Here is a 21,988-nt window from a genome sequence, read left to right on the forward strand (position 1 = left end):
GGGGTTAAACCATGACAGCTTCCTTTTCTACGCTCCCCTTCCCATGGAACTTAAAGGACACTTCTGCTAAGGCTTCAACAAAGAAAGAATCCACAGAGGTTTCTAAGTTATAATCCTTAGAATAACAACTAATTAAGAAACCCTAGAGAGCAGTGTGCCTAGAGAAGAAGGATCATGAAACGCTGCTTGACATGTAATGTTTATGGAGAGGTACTGTGCTGATAAGGTGAGACAACTAATATAAACTAAGGATTGCCCTTGACTATCTTCACAGCATTAATTTGTCCAAGAGGTTTCAGCACCTTCAGGTCACTTCTTAAATATTCTTCTTTTCCTAACTGAAACATTTAACTGCTAATTAACAATTTATTTCCAGAAAGGAACAAAGTTACACTTTCTTATTGCTTGTAGAGAAGGCTTAAAACTCAAGAAATATTTTGTTTCCCATTTCCCTGTTTAAGGCTTCTGTGTTTGATGGAGGAGAACAGGCAAGACTGAGTTTTTAAAGTTTCATTTTGCCTTATTTTTTTCTAAGAGACAGTATGCATGACTGCAGAACAGACAGGATTAGCAATACCGTACAGTAAGAATTAATAAAGTAAGAGGGTGTTTATTTCCAAAATCATGATGACATCTCACAATGTGCCTAAGCCAACAGAAAATTAGTCTGTGAATCAAAGTACTGCTTTACCAAGGGGTCAGATAAGCAGCAATACTAAAGCATGGAGGGTGGCAGGAGACTGAAGGAGAAGTTTACCAGACCACTGAGGCTCCCTTTTTCTCTCCAGGGAAGGAAGTGTTAAACAAGCATGGTTATCTTGTCTAATCTCTCAAAACTGATATTTAAATTCTCTGTCTTTCAGCTAACAGGGCAAAGTCTGTCCCTTTCATATCTGAGATCATCAATACTAGGAAAGATCAAGCCCTCAAATATGCCTGAAGTTCAGGTACTTCCCTGGCTTTTTCCAGCCCATACGTTTTCTCTCCCAAATAAATCATCATCAGACAACACAGAACCAATAAAAGATAATGAATCAATTTATGATACTGCAGCTTGCATGTAAAGCACATGCAACCAAATTCTTTAACAAGCATCACTCCAAGGTGTGGAAACACTAAGCTGCTACTTCACACGCTTGCTGCTTTCCTGTGTGTCTTGCTAAACCTGACAATTTCTGTTGGCTTAAGCTATGTAAGATCTGTTTCGCTCTGGCAGGGAGCAGTCTGCCTGCCTTGAACAAGAAACTACCAACCGAAACATCTTTGCAGGCTGCATACCTTCATTCCTTCATCTTATCCCCCATATCAGGGGTTCTCAAACTACAGCCCGCAGGCCAGATACAGCCCCCCAGGGTCCTCAATCTGGCCCCCGGTATTTACAGACCCCCCCTGCCCCCCCGGCGGGGGTTGGGGGGGAAACCAAGCAGCCGCAGATGACTGCCTGCCACTGCATCTGCGCCGGCCCCCTGGTTAAAGAGTTTGAGGACCCCTGCCACAGATTCTGTTGCTTATTCTGCAGAAGTAGCAGAAATGGGTAAGTGCTGCTAAGCTATGTTCCCTAAGCAACGATAAAATCAACAAGTAATGATCACATAATTTACATGAAGCGAGGAACTAGATAGTAACTACTTTGAAGAAGGCATTTCCATGGCTGGTTAGCAGGGAATCTGATTGTGTCTTGTTCTTGGTATACAACGCATACATGCCAATCTGTTCTTCCTAAAAAAAGAGAGGATGCTGTTAGTCCTTGCTACTTCTCTGCTAATAAGTTCCTTTCTACCATTAGTTTTTTTCCAGTTAAAAGAAGCCTCCTAGTCAAGAACCTTACCAAAATTTATAACTTCCTGTCAGCAGAAACCTATTAACTTTTTCAGACATCAAGGTAGTAGTCCAGACATACTAGAGAAGGCAATGGAGTGAATATTTAAGAGGAAAAATCAAAACAGGCTAGAAATTAAGCTATGTAGACAACAACTATAGTCACATTACAGCAACTTTGTCAATTAAAACAACCACTTGAACCTGTCATTTGCACGATTATCTGCACACTTTAACTGAATTCTCACCTGTGTTTAACACTATATGAGGAAAAATTTGGGCTTCTTGCCAGCTTTAGAAGCACTGGTAAAGAGGCCGGTCAAGGTAGACAGCTGCTTAATTTCCTTCACTTCCAAGGCAGTTATACCATAAGCCCACTGGTACCCTTTTGCGTCCTTGAAATAACCTCTCCTGAGATAGTCTGTGCCAAGGATGCACGGAGCCTCTGGGCCAGTCATAATGGTGAGGTTTTGCCACACATTCCCAGTCAGGCTCACTTCAGTCTCTAGTACAGTTATAGCTGTTGGAATCCCCCTGCCACTCTAGAAATACTAACAGGTTCTGTCCCTGCATAGCTTGATGACATTAGGGTACACTGTGCACCGGTATCTACTAAAGCCTTGTATCCCTGTGGGTCTGACATGCCAGTCCAGCAAGCCCAGTCGTCCCTCTTCTCCACTTCGTTGGAGGCAGGGCCCCTCGAGTCCTGGTCATAGGATCCTCCGCTTACTCCTTTAAAAAATGGATTAGAATTCCTTTCCAGAGGACCAGGAGTAAGATCAGCCCTTCCACTCTGCCTGGAAAACTGCCCACTGGAGGCTGGGGCAGCAGCCTTTCCAGAAGAACCCCCATTTGTGATGGGTTTTCCTTGCAATTCACATACCTGTACCTCTAGGTTTAAGGTGGATTTTCCATCCCACTTCCTCATGTCCTCTCCATGGTTACGCTGGTAAAACCACAGAGTACCCCGCGGTGTGTACCTCCTGTATCCTCCCTCTTAATCAGAAGGACACTTACTGTTAACATGTATAGGTGGGGAATAGGATCAGTCCTCTTTGAGTTCCTGGACCAGTTTCTCCACAGCCAAGGAAGGAAGAGATGTTGTCTTTGTATTCCCAGAGCTGGCAAGCCACTTCACCCACCATCAGTACCACTTCATCTCTCCAGCCCATTACTGCAAATGAGTTGGCATGTGAAGCTGGTGCACTCCATAAAGTTTTCCGCCAAGTGGGTTGTGTGCATTGGACTTTGTCTGGATCTGTGGGTAAGTGCACACTGTTCAGGTCATAATAAATAATCTCCAGCATGGCTAGTTCCCTTGGGTACTGGACACCTACCTCTCTCTATTGCAGTCCACTTGCCTGGGCAACATGTAAATCCTCTTTGAAGGGATACCTTTCCTTCACGCTTGACAGGAGTTGCCTCCAGAGGCTGAGGACTTGTGTCCCCCTTCCCTAGAAAGTGATCCTAACTGTTTGGCTTCCCTACTGGCTTCCCTACCCTTTAATTCCAAACCATTAGCCCTGTTATCCCAGCATTGAAACAGACAGGTGATAATGCGCTCATCTGGATGACAGCTGAAATCTTTTCGCATATGCCACAGCTCATTCAGGGATTGGGATTTGGTAGTTACTTCTTGCTTCGCCTTTTCCTCCTGTTCTTGTGATGGCCCTGCTTCATCCTTTGCTAAATGAGCTGACTTTCATATCCATTTCTTCTTGCGTATAGGGGCAACTGGTACCATCACGAGCTGGTTCTTTGGCTCAGCCGCAGCCTCTGTCATGGGGATTGGCACAGCCACGGTGCCTGTTGCTGCAGTTGGAATAGCCACAGTGCCTGTCACTTTGCCATCAGATCCAGGGACCTTCTCTTCACTCTGAGGACATTGAATAGTGTTGAACAGGCCAGGCCCCAGCACGCTGCAGTAATACCTGCCTCTCTGGAATTGCCAGGGTGACAGCATACTTTTTCCAAATATTTAACTAGCTTTTCTGGATTCTGCACTTGTTCAGGGGTGAAGTTCCGAAACCCTAGCAGTGCTCACTGTTCTGGGTACTTGGTCATGCTATCCCACACACCCTGCCACTCATAACTATGCAACATCGGAGCAGACCTCTGGATGGTGTTCTTAAATAGTTGTTAAACCTTAAACAAGACTGGGAATGCATTCAGCATTCCTAGCAATAGGATTATGCTGGTTTCAACATCCCAAGGACATTCAGAACTTTCAAAGTTCTCAAACACTACTGTAATTAAACTGGCAGGGAAGGGGAAGATGTGGAAGGATATTGCCTCCATAGCCTGACTTTCTGAGGAGAAAAGGCAAAAGGTATGATTATTAATAGTTCCCATTAGATGACTCACAAAGTACAGGGGTGATGGCAGTGCTGAGTACACATACCGGATCAGTTTCATGACCAGCAATTCTGTCATATCACAAGCCAGTATTACAAAGTACAGCAAAAGGATAACCTTAGCCCAGGCACCAGAAGGGATAAACAGCACAACAGGGAACAAAAACTGCAAGTGAGGTGTGACATAAGGCAGCTCTGAGAGCAAGCCAAACAACTCTGAGAGCAAACAAATCAACGTTGTAAACACCTACCATTAAACCAATACAATGAATGCTTACAACATTAATTTAACACAGTCTGGTTAGATCTGTTGTCATCTCAGCCCTTCACATCCCACATTGGGCGCCAAAAAGGACTGTCATCCCTTTAGCCAGCAACTAAGTACCAGGCAGCTGCTCGCTCGCTGCCCCCCTGCCCTGGTGGGATGGGGAGGAGAACTGGGAAAAACAAAGGTGAAACCTGTGGGTTGAGATAAGAACAATTTAATAATTGAAATAAAGTATAACACTAATACTACTAGTAGTAGTAATAAGTAGTAGTAGTAGTAATAGTAGTAGTAGTGATGGAAAGGGAGGTAACAAAAACAGAAAGAGAAATACAACTCAAGGAAAATAAAAAACAAAATGAGCGATGCACAGTGCAGTTGCTCACCACCTGCTGACCAATGCCCAGCCAGTCCCCGAGCTGCGATCCCATACGCTCTGGGTAACTCACCCCAGTTTACGTACTAAGCATGACGTCCTATGGTACAGAATGTCCCTTGCCAGTTGGGGTCAAATGTCCTGGCTGTGCCCCCTCCCAATTTCCCCTGCTGCTCCAGCTCTCTCACTGGCAGGGCCTGAGAAACTGAAAAGTCCTTGACTTAGCATAAACACTACCCAGCAACAACCTCACACCAAATCCAAACCACAGCAGTGCACCAGCTACTAGGAAGAAAACTAACTCTGTCCCAGCTGAAACTGGGACAGGGGAAAGACATCCCTGCTGCACTGCTGCTTTTTGACACTCTTAAGAGTCATCCCTAAAAGTATGAGGCATAGCTCTTCTCCCTAGACATCAGGACTGACTGCAACAGGAGTACACCAGTATGGGACTTGTGTACATGGGCCTTCCACATCTGGAGCTCACTGGGCCCACTACATTTAGATTTCCCTTCAGATGCTTTCTTTGGGGCAGCTTAGGACCACAACCAACCTGCCCTGGGACTAACACAAACCACAGCTCTTCCGTGACCCAAGGCAGCCTGGGCAATTCCAGAAGACACTTGCCTGCCTCCATGCCTGTTCCCACCATACTCAAGCAGGTGCTCTGTGGCCCAGTCAGAACACCCTTCCCTTTCCAGCAGCTCCAGTCCCACAAGCGAAAGGCATGGGCTGGCCCCAGGCATGCTCCACGCAGCACTGGCAGACGCAGCACCTCACCCTTCCATGTGGCAAGGAAAGATCCAGAGGAGTGGGATGAGGTCTCCAGCTGTGGCAAATTGCACTGGCATCACCCAGCTGGAGGCCGGTGGAGCCTGCCGACGTGTGCCAGCCAAGGAGCCAGCACTCCTGCTCCAGGCAGTGGCTGGGATTTAGGGCTGTAGGGCACAAAGTGCCATTTCAGATCTCAGCAGCACCAGGATGGATGCGTTGTGAGTGCAGCTGAAAATAATGAGGCATCCAGTCCCAGCAAGGTATTTTCCATGGCTGTGGTGTGCCACAGGCTACAGCTGGGGCTTATGATCCTTGGAGGCAGAGCAATCAAATGTCACAGTGAATCCCCCACCATCACCAGAACTCTTAAAGCAAGAGCATGGGCTGTCCTATCACAAAAATATTTGCTGTCCAAATACAGTTTCATTTAATTTGTTTGACCTTTCTGAGTGGTGCCCAGCCTGATTCTCTGCAGCACATGGCTCAGCTGTCCTACCATCACCACGTCTAAGGAATAGGAGGAAAAAGAGAAAGTGGGAGAAGTTGCCCCAAAGCTTGGGGAAGCAAACGATGCCTGATACCCATTTGAACTGAGCTATTTCTGAAAGCAGTGGGGGGCACATCTCTCAGCTCCGTCTGTCTCTCTTACCAAGGAGAAGGGATCCAGACACTCCCAAAGAAACCAGTGGGTGTTTTTAAAAGAACAAAGGAAGTACAGGCAGCTGCCATGGATAGAAAGCAGGATTTAAGGGGAAAAATAACCCTGCTTGCCTCATTCATAACTATTTCTACCCAAGCACAACTTGGCAAGGACATAACATGGAAACAACTATAACCCGTTTTCCCTCTAATGAGATAAAAATTAAGACTGAGAGGCAAGAGCAGGCGGGTGATGAGGTTATCGGTGCTCCCCAGCAGGATGTCTGTTAGTCTTTCCAGACAGAGTTCGAAATCCCTGGCATTTCCTTCCGTAGCTCATTCAGAGCTGCTGCTACTCTCAGACTTGTCACAGAGCCCAGTCCCCTTGGACTGGCTTTCAGAGCATCTGTGGCAGCCCTGTCCAGCTAATCTACGCCTGCCACTTGTCTCAGCTCTTCCACAGCAGAAAGCAGCACAGCACAGCCCCAAAACCTCAGTCACAAGCCAGGAAAAAAATCACAGCAGCCTGGATCTGATTCTGGCAGGTTTGAGACTGTTTTACTTGTGAGAGCAAAAGTCATAAAATTGAAGCCAAGGGCATGGATGCAGAGCTCAGGGTGGCTGGAGGGACAAATGCACTGACAGACACTATGCCACTTTGCAGGCATCCTTGCCGCATCTGCCAGACCCCAACCCCCTCAGCATCTCTGCTCTGATAACCACACATTGAAATGAGGCCATGCCCAGCTCCCCATCCTCAAGCAGCTTCTCAGCAGAAAGGAGGGTCCCACATACCAACGTCCTTGGCAAGGCAGGCAGGGGTGGTGAGCAGACGGTGCATCTTTGTGCCCAAATTGCCCCCTCATCCCACTCTTTTTGTTTCACCCATCAGTCACTGGCAGCAGGAGCATGGTGCGAAAAGCCATGTGTCGTTCACCAGAACAGAGCTCAAGAGGTGCCCGGACCTAGGACCCACACACAGCTGAGCCAGGCTCAAGGGGTGGCACATCTAGGGAGAAAGGTTCCCACAGCTGTCTGGCACTTGTTCCCTGTACAGAGAGGGTGGAGGGCATGGACAGGGATGGAAGCAAGTATCCACAATGCTCCTTTGTGTTGGAAAACCATATGCAAGATGGGAGTAGAAGCAGGGCTGGTAACACTTGTGTAGAGGGGATGCACACTTTAACCCATGGGGGCATGCACAGTGCTCCAAAAAGTCACAAAATAAGGGGAAGCAGTCCTGCAGGTGAGAGGAAGATGCTGCGCAGCCAGGGTGCATTGGACGGGTGTGCACAGATGCTGTGCCAGTGCTGCAGGGGGCTGGCAGGTGCATGGCATGGTGCCCGTGTGGGGCCATCCATAACGCATGGCTACCATGCTTCACTGGGAAGGCCAGATACCCCACAAGAGCTGGCAAGGGCCCCAGGAGCTGCGACAGGAGCTGGCACCGGAGGCTGTGGGCAGCTGGGCAGTGCTGAGATACCAGTTTTGTGCACTGGGGCAGGGAGCGCCAAGTTCCCACGGGGAAACACCCTGTCCCAAGCTAGAGACCAGGGGTCGGGCACCAGGGTATGGGGGAGGTGGTCCCCGGTGCGCAGGGACAGCGTGGGGGGACTCTTGGGCTCTAGGTGCTGCAGAGGCCCCTAGCTGCATGCACAGGGGCTGGTGAATTTGTGAGTCCTCAGTGGCATGGGCGGCCTCCAGGGGCTCCGGGGTTCCCGCGCCAAGGGGCTGGCTCTGTGGGGTGCCGGCTGTGTGCTCGCGCGCTGTTTTGCGGGGTGAGCCGGTGAACGTGCCCGGGGCCGGGTCTTTGGGTCCCCGGCTGCACCCACAGGAGCTAGACCCGGGGGTCCCCGAGTCGGCGGCGCCGCTCACCGCCGCGGACGAGGCCGTCGGGGCGGGAGCCAGCGCCCCGGTCCGCCGCAGCCCGGCGTGCGTGGCGAAGACCGGCCGGGCGCAGCCCGGCGGCGGCGACTGGGGGCGAGAAGCGGCAGAGACGGCCGTCGCGAACTCTCGCAAACGCTGCCGGTGCCGCCGCGGGTCTGTCTCGTACCGGTGGTCGGTGCCGAGCTCCGCCGCCGGCAGCCACAGCGCCCACTGGCTCAGCTACGGCCCCGCGGCACGGCCCGCCGGGGGGCGGGCCACGAGCGCCGGGGACTGGCACGGAGGGCTGCCGCGGGGCGGGGCGGGGCGGGGCGGGGCGGGGCGCGCAGGCGGCAGGCGCACAGGCAGGCAGGGCCGCCCGCCTGCTGCCGGCTCGCGCAGGCGCACAGCCTGAGGCGGGGAGAGGGGCGGGGCAGCGCGGCGCCATTTGCGCCTGCGCGGTGCGAGGCGCGGCGCCATGTTGCTGGAGCGGGCCGGGGGGAGGCGGTGATCGCTCCGGTGTCGGGTTCCTTTCTCCTCTCCTCCCCCCGCTGGGGGGTCGCGGCCGAGCGGGGCTTTCCCCGGCACCATGAGCGGTGGCGGGCGGGTGTGCGACCTGTCCCGGCGCAACCCCCAGGAGGACTTCGAGCTCATCCAGCGCATCGGCAGCGGCACCTACGGTGACGTCTACAAGGTAGACGCAACACCGCGCTCCGGCGGGGGGGTGTTCTCTCTTCGCCCCTCCCGCGTTGTTCGTGGGTTCTGTTGCTAAGCAACCGGGTCGGTCCTTCTGTCCAAAATCTGAGGGGGCTTCCGTTGCCAAGCGACGTGCCCCGCCCCGCCCCCCCCCCCGGCTTTCCCCTCCCCGGCCCGGAGGGGGCTCCCGCCGTTGCGGGCACAGAAGGCCGACGGCAGTCCCGCCTCTAGTGGGGGCGGCCCTGCCGCACCGGCCCCCAGCCCTGGTGCGGGTGGGTGGGCGCCTGGCTTGGCCCAGCCGGGCTCCCCTCCAGAGGGGCCCCGCGCCTTTTCCAGCCGCCGGCCTGGCCGCCTCTGTGGCTCGGCCGGCCCGTGCGAGGGGGCGACCCCCGGGGGCCGCTTCGGCGCTTGGGGGCGGCCGGGCCCCGCTGCTGGTGCGGGCCCGGCGGTGCGGCACCGCAGCGCTCTCACGGCGCCCCGCGGCCGCGGAGCCGCCCCGTGAGCCCGTCCCTGCCGCTGCTGGGTGCCGGCTCGGGTGTCGACGTCACGGGCGGAGCCGGCGGGTCGGCTCCCCTCCAGACCGAGCCGGGAGCCGCGGGGGTGCGGGAAGTGCACGCTTGGTAGTTTGCAGCCCAGATGTCACTTGAAGTAGTGTGCCTGAAGGCGAGCAGGGCTGTGCGTCCCGACTCTTGCTCCCGTCGCTGTCCTGGGTGGAAACATCAGTGTTTTGTGCTTATGCCTCTGTGTAAGGTGAGGAGGGTAGACCAGTCGGAGGGTAAACTGGGGAGTCAGGAGAGGGGCTGTTAGCATCACAGTCTTTCCCAAACATCCTGCCCAGACTTGCAGGAAAAGCAAAGCTGAAGCAATAGCTGCTGAGCATAAGTTTGGGTTTTGGGGCTTTATAGCGCACTGTGGCATTTTTCTCTGCTCTGCAACATATGTTATTTGTTTATCCAGCTGAACTCTTGCCCGACAGGTGCAGCGGCCCGTCTCTTAGGTAGGGCGACCCTGGTTCTTGCCCGCTCCTGTTTGAGGGCAGAGCAGATTGGAGAGCTGAAGTTTGTCACGTGTGGCCTTTTGGAAGCATTGATTTAACTGTGCGCTTTCCAAGTGTCTTCTGTTTTTGCTATCGCAGGGTGGGCGTGTGTGTTCAAGAAAACTTGTATTGGTAGGCAGACTGTAGGGAAACACGTAGAGCCATTCCACAAGTTGAGGTGCACGCAACTGGCCCTGATGCTGCCTTTGACTGTAAGTGAATGTGCCTAGAATGAAGTCTTGTTTGGGCTGGGGCAATTTTGGTTTAATCTCAGTTTGCTTGTATGTTATGAAAGTTTCAGGACCTAAATCCTCTTGTTACTGCGCTCTTAGTGTGCTCACTTCTTGCTTTATTGTTTAATTGAAAGGGTTTCTTGTGTTGTTTTCCCCACCTTGCAAGCTTCCTTTGAGTGTTTGTGTACTATGCCAATGTTTTAATTATGCAAGACTACTTGCCTTATGCTCTGTTCTTTCATTTTTCTGCAAACTGTTCTCTTAATGTGTTCAGCTCTGTTTCTGTTGCAGTTTTTAACTGGCATATTGACTCTGATACCTTATTGATCAGATTTTTTCAGTGCTGTGTACATAATTTTGGTCAATATGAATTATCCAAGTCACCTATGTTTACTGTTTAATTTTAAGAACGTTACCTCCAACCATGGAGTGAATATTTACATTTGCAGTACCACTGTGCATCTGAAACCTGTTAAGTTTCACTGGATTTGTCAAGGTGTTCTTGATGATTATTGTACTACCATTGCAGTAGCCTTCAGTTTGGTGTTCTGCGAGTGGCCAGTGCTGCTTGTGGCTTTTCTTTGTTTGAGGCACAGAAATTCTGTCCTCCCTCAGAGTGGATTTGTTTATGTTTATAATCTGCCTGTGACAGCTGAGATAGAAAGTGGTATATCCGGGATAGCCTAGGCTGGTGCTATAATTATTTCTAATAGATGAGAGAGAGGGAGAGAGGTAAGTGCTTTCTGGTTAGGTTGTAGACGGTGTAGGGAAAATGAGATGTGCTTTTCTCCTGGATGGATTATTGCCTGTTTCATTTTGAGGCAATCTTCAAAGGCATCTTCAAAATGAAGAATGGAAGTAGCCCAAAAATAATAATGAAAGCTGGTTACTTCCTCTTTGTTGCATTAAAAGCAATATATAGTCCTAAAGTGTCAACCACGTTTGAGCTTACTAGGGCTTTATCTTAAATTTGTGAGGGGTTTCATAAAGCCTTTTTCATTTGCTTCATCCCGTCATCTGTAGGTGAACTTTGTGGTTGATGAAATAATTGTCTGAATTTGAGATTAGCTGTGTGATGATGGCACTCATCAGTAGTGAGATTTCAGCAAGAGTGGACCCAAGAACTGGCCATACGTGGGCAGCTTCAAACCACTCTTTGTAAATTGTGGGGCTTCCCCCTTAGCAGGGAGAGCCAGGTAGGGAGGTGTTTCTACTGGTAGGTGGGGATTATTGCCTTAAAAAGATGACAGTCTTGTTATGTTGACATTCTTGCTAAATGCTGATGTTTCTGTAACCTGCTTTCCTGGCAAATTGTTGAGGAGCTGAAAGCAGAGCAGACTGGCATCTACTTCCTTGCTCTGTTTCAGTTGAACTGAGCTACAGCAGGGCATGGGTTAAATGTTTGACATTAGGGAGGTGAGGGGGGCGGGTGGGGTGTGTGGAAGACAGGGTATCTGTACTCTCAAGGTTTTACAATTTCAGGAGCCCATGGTGTGGACTGAACTATGGAGACTTGAAGGGAATGAGGTTATGGATCAGACTGATAAGAGTCCTGCTGCTTGGTTGGTGCTTGGAAACGCACTAGTGCACCACAAGTACAGCTTTTGGGCTTAAAGCAGTATTTTTATAATTATCTGCCCTCCCACCCAAGTTCAGTTTTCAAAGAGGCCTTGGAGCAGACAATGATGAACGCATCACAAGAGGGGTAATGGGGTAACTTGTTCATGCCATTTGCTCTTTATCAAATATGCACGGTCAATAATAATGTCTCTTCTAACTAGCACCAGTCCAAGGCTGTTGTAGGAGATGAAGCTTCATCTGGATTCTTAGTTCTTAATGTAACCCAGGGATATAATCGCTGGACATAACACAGGTTTCAGTGAGGGTCTGAGAGAGAGGCAATTGTTAAAAATTTTTTTCAGTGAAGCTGTGTTGCTACGATAGATAGCTAAAATGTATTACAAAGTTCTTGTGAGAAAATCTTATTTCCTTGTCCAGAGATGTCTCCTCTCAAGACTGCTAACATTAATGGTGAAATCGAGTTACTGCTTTGTTGGATGGTTGATGATGTATCTATAACAAAGCACAGACAAATGATCTGCTAATAGTGTTTTTTTGGTATTGAGTATTCTTGAGTGTTGCATATCACATTTTCATTTGCATGGGTTTGTTTTCTGTGTCTCAGTAAATGTACTTGACAAGTAAATTAGCTTCCTCTAGTGTCTTGTTTAGAGGCTGATAGCAAAATTGTTTTTCTGATTGCAGTTACTTGCCAGGAAAGTTCTTGAATGTCACCTTCTGTTTCTGTCAAATTTTCCCATCCAAAATTAGACCTGCTAGAAAGGGTAGAAACTAGTTCTGCTGTTGTACAAATAATTTCTGTCCTTTGTGTTTCTGTGTTTCACTGCTGCAAATAATTTGTGTAAAGTGGCCAGCAAAGTGTGAAAGAGGAGTTAAGTTTTTTTTCAGTTGTGAAAAAGAGACAATGCCCTGTCCTGCTCAGTTTCAGGAAATATTCCTAGAGTTAAATGAGTGGTTGCCTAATTTAGTTTGCTCTATTTATTCCATCTCCCATTTAGAAATACTTCTGCCTCTTAGTATGAAATTGCCGTTCTCATCATCCCTAGTCCCAGGCCCTCTAATTTGTTTGCCTTCGTTTCAAATCTTTTTGCTTAACATCACCTTTATTGGAGCATTACTTTCTAAAACTGTAGCTCTGTCGCATTTTAGTTACCACGCCTCCTACCAGAATGTGGAACCTAATTATTTTTAGCATAATTCTCAGTAGTTCAATTCCTATTAATTACAGCCGTGACTGTGGGGTGGGCTGGACTGGTGTAACAGCTCACTGTTGCCCGAGAGGGGCGATCCCCTGCCCTGCTCCTGGCTGTCTGGCCGCTTGCCTTGCGTTGGCTCTGATGCTCAGCACGATGCCTGGGCCAGCATGGTTAGCTAACCCGGCAGAAAACTAACCAAGAAAAGGGAGGCAGGTGGGTTTCTGCTGGCTTGGAGAGTTGAATTGGCTCTGGGACAGTCGTGTGGGTTTGGGAGAGGCTGAAGGGGAAGCCCGTAGGGGTGGAAGCAGGGGGTCGGGCAGCCGTTTGGGTGCGTTTTCCTGAAGAGCGGAGCTAATCCAGTTCAGGAAGCCTGACTGTGCCCTGGGATCGGTTATCCCGTGAGCAACAACTTGTTTAGAAATCGCTCATCTGCATTTTGTTCAACAGTTCACATAGGAAGTAGTCAAAGCCAGAAGCACTCTATTGTTACTCTCTTAGACTGCTTTTTGGCCTAGTTTTTGTTGCAACATTGTTTATTTTATTGCCAGTTTCCATTTGAAGGACAAATAGAAATTTGGCAGGAGATTTACCTCCTTGGACCTTGGATTTTATGTTTGTACTAGTTCAGCTGCACAGTCCTGTCTTCCTTATGACTGTACTGTTGTGGCATTTATTAGGGGCAGTGCTAAATACTAGCCTTCTTCCTCTTCTTTCCCCTCCTTTTCAGATACCGTGCACATCTCTTGCTTGGCTGGTGTTTCCCAGTAGAGCCCATCCGAGCGCTGTCCATTGCTCTTTCCTTCTCTATTTCAGAGTAATAGTGTCTTTCCAGTTGTGAGGCATTTTCGTTAATGATTTTTTTAATAATGAAATAATATCCAAACTTGTATTTTTCTAGTTTTCATTTCCAGCGGGTGGCAGTTTTTTATATACAATTTGATTTGATACCCTACTGTTGTCACAGAGACACTAGTAATTCTTTCCTGTTTAATTAGTTGCTGCTTCTCCAGCTTGACTGAGCGGTTGGTGCATTAACTCCTCCCCAGATATGGCAGTCTAGATCTCTGAAGAGTCTCATTCTTTTAGCCGCTGGTGGAATGAGGATCCTTACATGGTTTTCCAGAGCAGACACTGTATAAATGCTGTACACATTTAGTAAAGTGATCGCATGGAGACACAGGCATTGTAGGCCATTCCGTGCTTCCGCAAACCCTGTGTAATGCATTTGCACTGACATAGTGAAATCTGCATTTGACGGAATTGGTTGCAGGCTCCTGCTCATGGAAACAGGGGTGGGAGGAAGAACTCGGCTGTTGCTGTTAACATCAGCAGCGCAAAGGCTGGGAGTTAGAGCACTTAAGGTGCAAGTGGCAGCAAAAAACAAAGATGTGTCTTCTTACTTGAGCCTCTTTGAAATTTTTGGTTGCATTTGCTGACTTAGAAATACTTGTTCAAAATTGTTCTTCAGCCAACTATTCCTTATTAATGCACCCATCTCAAAGCCCATAAGTAACGGGCGACTTTAGTGTGATTATGCTGAATGAACATGTAAGGCAGTGCCCTCAACATTCTAAACTATTGTGTGGTACATATACAAGCACCCCCAAATTAAGAGTCGGAGCCAGCTCCAACACGTGTTGAAAAGCATGCAGTGCTTCAGTCTTTCTCAGTCTGTCATTCATGTGAGCTTAGGCAAGAAATTGTTTCACAGCCAGTGATTTCAAAGGTATTTGATGAGATCTCGTAACACCTGTCGGGGTACCTAATCTTCATCCTTTGCAAGGAACCCTTGTGTCACTACAGTCAATCTCTTTTTTTCTAATATGTATATATATACATACACAGTCAGATTAACAAAGGCAATTCATAGTCTTACTGGTGACACCACCTTCAACACTAATAACCCAAATGGAGTAAGATGCAAAGTGGTAACTTACTCAGACTGTCAACTTCAAGTCATGTTATCTTAAGTAATAAGGTATGCCCTTAAGCAGTTGGTAACCTGCTGTTCCTGAAGGCATTGGTGAGTGAAGGCATTAAATCAGATTTTGTTCGTCCTTTCTAGCTTTCATGAGTCCAGGCAGATACTGGTCCAGAGAATGACTAGCTGGCCAAAGAGTCCCACTACTGCTGGTGTTGAGGAAAGGAAGCAATGGTGATGCCTAAGCTGAAGGAGAAAACACATGACATTTGTTCTTTCCTTCCCACAATTTTGAACAGTTCTTTTGAGAACATGATGTTGAAGAAGAAATCCCTTTGTGATAGGAGAGGGCCGAATCAGGCACAAGGTATGGAGAGCATGGATTAGGCTAGGCTGCCTGCTGCTCGGACTCCTTTCCTTTGGCTGGGATTTTGCATGTCCTTCTCCGGATGCATCTATAGATTTGTCAGTCTACTGTTGATAGATTTTTGGCATCACCATCACATAAGTCTTTGTGTTGAGTACCCTCATATGTTTTCATCAGTTTTGTTCCGAAATTTTCACTAGCTCCTACCTACCCTCTATCTTGCTTTGGTTGCCGTAGCACTCTGCAGAGCGTAGTGACCATAGTCAGCAAAACAAATTCCTGACAGCTGGACATGGTATTGTTAAAAATAAATACAACAATAAAAAAATTACCAAACACTTTTTGTTAGACTAGCGATGTCCCTGAAGCCTGTGAAATTTTTCCAGCTTGGCTTGTACATGCCATCTGCATGCAGGGTGCTTAACTTCAGGATCTCCTCACTTGTATCTACTACAAGTTGCATCTCATTGATTGCCTTACTAGTACAAGTTGCCGTAAAACAGATCTTTAGATATTAACAGGACTCCCTGATGATCTCAGGTCTTCATTAAAGCTTCAGTAATTTTTCTTGTTAATCTTAGAGGTTAAAACATGCTGACCTTCATCAACATCTTGCCTCTGTGTAGTTTCTTGCTGTGAAAAGAATGTGTTGGGAGAAGAATAAGGAATAAAAATCCTAGCTCATGCTTCAGTGGTGCCACTTTCTGATGTGTTGCCTTTGTACAGATAAAAGGAACTCTTATTTTTGCTGTTCTTAATGTCTTTGCATCTTTTTTCCACCATACAGTGATGAGTGGAGACATTGCTGCTCTCGGTGGGGTGGGCAAATAATGACTTACAGGGAAGGCTGCCGGAGAAAATTTATTTTTTAACTGTGTGTCAGTTTCCACAGTCTATCAAGTTTGGACTACTCCTTGATTTTTTTTTTTTTTTTTGGTAGGATTTCCACTGGTCTCAGGATCTATCCATACTGGTGTGCCTGCACGTTGTTTGCAAATGCCAGTACTCCCAGCATTGCAGAAGAGCATTGCCACACCAATGAGCAGTGAGAGGTTTGAGATTGGCTGTGGTAGGAATGGCCTGGGTAGATTTCTAAACATGGGAATACACACTGCATTTATTTTCAGACTGTATTACTGGCTATTTTTTATAGTCTTACGGTTTTTTTCCCCCTCCACCTTACAGTATTTGGTGAGTCTCATAGCCAGTCAATGAAAGGTGTGAGCCCTTGAGCTCCTAAAGTGACTTAAATGAGATCATTAGCAGGCAGGCTAATTAAAATGTGGGCACCTGTCTGCATCTTTAAGTTCTGTAATTCTGGCCTTTTTTGATTTGAAAGCGGATGAGGGGAAAAAGCAAAAGCAGGACTGGTCTCGCCTTCTGTGCCATGTGCAGGGGCAGCGTGGGCATAGCATTTAGTGCAGTGGTGGTCCAGCACAGTGCAGCTCTGGGTACCAAGACTCCCCAGGGGAGAGGAGAGGCTGTAGCTGAGCATCCTTCGGGAGCTGCTGCTTTGCTGCCCTCTCCCCATAGCTGGGTGCAGGGACACGGTAGTTTCTTGAAAGCAAATGACTCCTTGACTTTCAGTTAGTAGCCAAACACAACAGTTTTCTAGAAGAGAAATAATTATTATTAAGCAGCATCATAAGTCATAATTAATGGCTTTTTAGAAATCCAGCTTCCTGGTTGCTCAGTAGAACATAGGCTTTAGCATGACAGAGCCCTGTACAAAATGCAGTTAAGCTGCTGAGGTTGGCCACAGAGCTTTCTAACACCTCTGTTGCTGGCTGGGTGTTTGGCACCTTCGCAGCAGAGGGAGGGAGGATGCTGTTGCTGGTGGAGAGTAAGGACCAAGGGGCATGCAGTGAAATGAGCAGGAAGCATTGCATTATTGTTGCGGGAGTCTTGGAGGCAGTCGCATGCACTGCAGGGTGCAGCCCTTGGTGCTCCCTGGGCCTTGCTTGTCTGCTGTGAGATCCGTGTGTGTTAGAGCTGCTTTGCAGTCCGTCTCTCGGTGGACGGTTTGTTTATGGATTTTAACATGGAAGTACAGCATGGTGGAGGACTTGCATAATTTAGGACTGTTGTGTGGCCCGGAAGGTTAAAGCTTCAGATCTCAGTACAAATTAGCTGCCTAGTGGAGGGGTGTGGTTTTTTTGAGATGGCTTGCTTTGTTGCTAGAAAATAAATCCAGGATGAGAAATTTTGTTGGAACAGTGCTTCCTACGAACATGTGCTGGAGAAGAGAATGTTAGCTACAGAATTCTTACTGTTTGGTTCACTGTTATAAGCACAGACATGGATTTTCATAAATAAGTGTTTTAGGTGTAACAGAACTTGATAATGATGCTTATCTAATGAAAATATATGCTGTAAACCCAATAAAAAATAAATGCATGGTATATTTGGGAAAAAAATAACCTTGCATGAGATGTAAATATACAAGATGTTTTAATTTATTGGTTCCTCCTGAGGTTGTTTTTGCTTTAAAAAAACCCCAAACCACAAGTGGTTTCACTGTTCAAGACCCTTATGTACCTCAGTTGTTTTCTGACGCTGTGGTGTCATAGAATGTAGAGTTGAGAATGCAGAGCTGGTTGCTGTGCTATGTTCTCTAAATATTTTTTTTATTATTTCTTTTTTCCCCTCCTAGGCTCGAAATGTCAACACGGGTGAGCTAGCAGCAATTAAAGTAATAAAACTAGAACCAGGTAAGTGTTTAACTGAAATAGGCCACAGAAACTTAAGTGTTTTCATGCTTAAAATACAATTGTACAAAGTCGGTTGAGTCCACTTACTGAAAGAAGAGATGATTATTGCCTTTTAGTGTAGGACAAAATACACTGTTCTAAAAAATAACAAGTGTGAAAAGCAAGATATGAAAGCAAAAAATGTGACTGGAGAACAGTTAAAGGAAAATGTAAAATTTCAGCAAGAGTTTGGGTTTTTGTCTGAAGTACCATGTTTGCAAACCATGAGATACAAAAAATATATATGGAGCAAAAGAAATGAGGAAGACAGCAAGGCAGAAGAGAACTCAACTGGAAAAAGCATGGAGGGAGAGATAAAAAGGTAGGGTGAAATAATAGTTGAGCATTAGTATCTGGGAGTTGAGTATTTCCTGAAATTCACTTGGAGGCTCTCATTAGGACTTCACTGTATGGTAGATTTAAGCTTAAACTGTGCTTATGTTGTGATTTCACAAAGTACATGTGCCCTAGAGATCAATTATCAGCCTGCAAGTGCTGTTCTGTTAGTAAGGCTAGACTTGCTGAACAAGAGTACGGTAATCTGGGAAGAAAGATGTCCAGACTTCTTGTTGAACTTCTAACTGTTGGTGTGCCGTTTCAAGGTTTAATGTTGGGGGGTGGTAGTGGTGGTATGTGTGTGTGCATGTGCAATACTTTTACTGCTACCTGGTTTGATCCTTAAGGTCTATGTGGGCAAGAAGAGAAAGAAGTTACTAGTTTTCTCTTACAAACTGGGAAGTGATTAGAAATGTTGTGTTTATATAATGCATACACATTAGAATAAACCCCCACAACATTCAAGACAGGTCAGCATGTTACTGTGTAGTTCCAAAAGTGATCACACTTTTATCCATCCTCAAACTTGTGGTCTCAGATTATCTCGCCTCGTTCTGCTGCTTTGGCCTTTTCTGTGAGTTCCCACTGCTGGAGTACTTGGCAGTGCGTGGCTGGGTTACCAGCCTAGCCAAGCCAGGCAGCTGTGCTCTGTCTCCCTATGGAACTGCGAAGATACAAGGGGGAAGGAGACTTGTGTAGTAGGGGAGGAACTGTAGGATTTGGCAGACTCAGATCATGTCAACCTTTAAAATAATGCAACTTTTTACTTAGCAGACTACCACTTTCAAAAGCATGAAGTATGCTTGGTTGAAGAGTGTTGTATGGGTTGTGCCGAGTGGGACTTGGAGAAGCGTGCTGCGTGCATCGTCTGAGCTGTGGATGGAGCCTGGGGATGTGCTGCAGCTGGGGTAACTTGCCGTCATGCTGTGCTGATGGGGATGACAACTGGCATCTTGCAGTTAAATTGGGTGTTTTGGGCAGCCTTTGGATAGCTGAGGGATACACATAGAACGCACTTTAGTTACCCTCAGTTTGCTCACTGAGCTCGGTTTATCTCTGCAGTTGTTGCTTCCAGTTGTGGTAGAGGCTTGACTCACAGCTTTGGACAGGCAGCAGCCGCAACCCAGGACCGTGGCACTGGCTTTCTTTGCAAGTTTTGCAGATTTGGTGACAGTGTGAAGACTAAGGGTCAATAATGTTTAGGCGCTTACTCTAAAACTTATGCTACTTCAGTATTCTGGATGCAATGAAAACACTGGAGGAATCGTGTCCTTTCAGAGAGATGCACTTTCATATGTGAAAATAATTTCTTGTTTGCTCTTTAGTGTTTGCATGTCTAGAAGTCTAGCTAGGGTACAACAAGCCAGTCCGCAATATACCTTAGATTGTAGGCAAGTCTGTTGTGATGTTAGCTTTCAGCTTGTAGTTTGCAGGTTGTTATCAGTTAAATAAAATACATGTGAATATTTGATTTCTGGTTAAAAATAACTAAATGGATAGGTCACCGGTATGTTGATGTGATTGGGAGAAACTTAAAACATATTTTCTTAGGTAATAGCCTGTCCAGTTCTGCTGGGATTTGTTGTTATAATTGAAATTTATTAACAGCCATATTTCAGAAGTGATTTTGGGTTGCAGCAATTGATAAATATGAGCTTAGTGTCTGTATCCAGCTTCTTAGACAATAGCTTGGCTTCTGGTTTAAAAGCTCTTTTGGGTCATGCTGAAGTGTGCTACTACGCTGCTGAAGTGTACGCTAAAAGGAGAATTTTGACATACTTTGAATGTTCCTGTTTTTTCAGCTTGCTTAAAGATTCTCTTCAGTTATTCATGAAGTTAAGTGGTTGTTTTAGGCCTTCAGGCTTGTTTCATCTATGAAGTCCTTGAGGTTAGTAAGAATGAGGTTTTTTGTGAACTGTGTGCATCTAGTAACTAAAACTTCAGAAGAACTTCTCTGGAAACAACAAAACAAACTAGCTATAATTTGCCTTTAATTTCAGAGGAGCCCTAGTGTAAGATACTGAACTGCAAAAGAGCACTTGACATGTAGTTCTTTAAAAAAAAAAAAAAATGAAAAAGGCTGTCAAATGTTACTAGCATTTTCTTACATCTTGCTGTCTTTCTTGCCTTGCCTCTTTAACTTGCCAACAAAAAAACAGCAAACCCCCTGCACAACACCCCCAAAACAAAGATGTGTCTGCGTTTTCCATTTCATGCATGAGTTTCTCAGTGTGTACACTTATCATCAGATAAGAATCTTTTATAGAAAGACAGGTACAACTGACAGGAACAACTTATGATAATAATACTCATTAAGTGCCACATCTGTGTCAGAGTTTTATCTGGACATATGTTATGTATAGTCCATGAATTTATGTGCTTTACTGAGCTTTCAGAAAAGTTGCAGCAACAGCATACTATTGAATGTTTTCTGCTTGGGAAGATGATCTAACGGGGGTTGGACTTGTGACCAAAAATAGCAAAGTTTTGTCGTGTTTTTAAGGTCTTGGGCTATTGGCAGGGCATATGCAGATGGACACAGTGGGATCTCGGGGAAAATAAAGAGTTCAGAAGGAGCTGTGGCCGGTATCATAAGAGGTATCAGATAGCAGATGCGAGGTCCACCTGGCCCAGAATTAAACTTACTCTTAAGAATATAGTTACTTATTGCTAAGCCTTTGCTAATAAATACTGATTTATAGTTGCTTTATGTCTGTGAAACTGGCAGATTAGTTTTAATTACTCAATGTTTATTTTATAAATATGTACTGAAAGTCTAGTTGAGATGCGAGTATGAACTAGACCAATGAAAATACTCATTCTTTTGCTTTTCAGGAGAAGATTTTGCTGTTGTGCAGCAGGAAATCATTATGATGAAAGACTGTAAACATCCGAACATTGTTGCTTATTTTGGCAGCTATCTCAGGTACAGTTTGTTTCTTTTGTTCATTTAAAAATGCCTTTCTCCTTAAAGGACGGGTCTATAAGGTAAGTTAGGCAAAACATAATTTACCAAATAAGTATTATCCACTTGTATATTATTTTTTCACTTACCTTAAAATCTGTTCTGTTTACTACAGTATCTGTCTATAAATAGTACTGCTGTAAACAAAATCTTTCAGTGACCATGTAGTCATATTTCCTTGGAAATGAGTTGTTGTTTGAAAGCTTTGAATTTAATACATAAATGGAAAATTAAGCAGAAGTATGACAAGTATGAAGAAAGTCTGTGTTTATAGTATCTTCTAAATCTGTTTCAGTAAAACTTCTCTTAAAGTTGCAAAATTTTGGTAAGTTAATGTTGCATAATGCAGATAGAGTTCTCAGAAATGTTCTGACTTAACTGGTGTTGGGATGTAAAACTGAATTCAAAATTGAATGTTATGGGGGAAATAAGGAGGGAAAAAATTGTGTTTTTCCTTGCTTAATAGTAGTAGTGTTAAGCTTTAAGGAGAATTTCATACTTAACTACCTAAGAGTGTAAACCATGCAGCCTTTAAAAAGCTGACTGGTGATTTGTGGTTTGGATTTGTTTTGAAATCTAAAAATTATTGATATTTCTCTCTTGAGCTGCGGAGTTGTTTAGGACAGCTAATTCACTATATGTAAATTGTTCTTTTTTTTTTGTGTGTGATTCCTTTAATATGGTATTATGCTTACTTTTGTAACAAGTGCAGTAAACTCGTACTCCATACGAAGTCTTAGTATTGAGAAAATTGATGTCTAGTTCCTAATAACGTTTGCTGTTACATTTCTTTTCAATACATCCTTACAAATGTTTTA

General features: G+C 46.0%; 1 protein-coding gene across 1 annotated transcript in view; it reads left to right on the forward strand.

The window, feature by feature from the left end:
* The first annotated feature begins 8,551 nt into the window (after positions 1-8,551).
* The window catches only part of MAP4K3 (mitogen-activated protein kinase kinase kinase kinase 3), an 84,559-nt gene continuing 71,122 nt past the window's right edge, over positions 8,552-21,988 (forward strand). Inside the window, 3 exon segments of the mRNA XM_037390906.1 lie at positions 8,552-8,783; positions 17,773-17,830; positions 21,041-21,131. Coding sequence (XP_037246803.1) covers positions 8,679-8,783; positions 17,773-17,830; positions 21,041-21,131 — 254 coding nt within the window. The 5' untranslated portion in view covers positions 8,552-8,678.

This window comes from Falco rusticolus, chromosome 6 (assembly GCF_015220075.1).
Source record: "Falco rusticolus isolate bFalRus1 chromosome 6, bFalRus1.pri, whole genome shotgun sequence".
NCBI classification, from domain to species: Eukaryota; Metazoa; Chordata; class Aves; order Falconiformes; family Falconidae; genus Falco; species Falco rusticolus.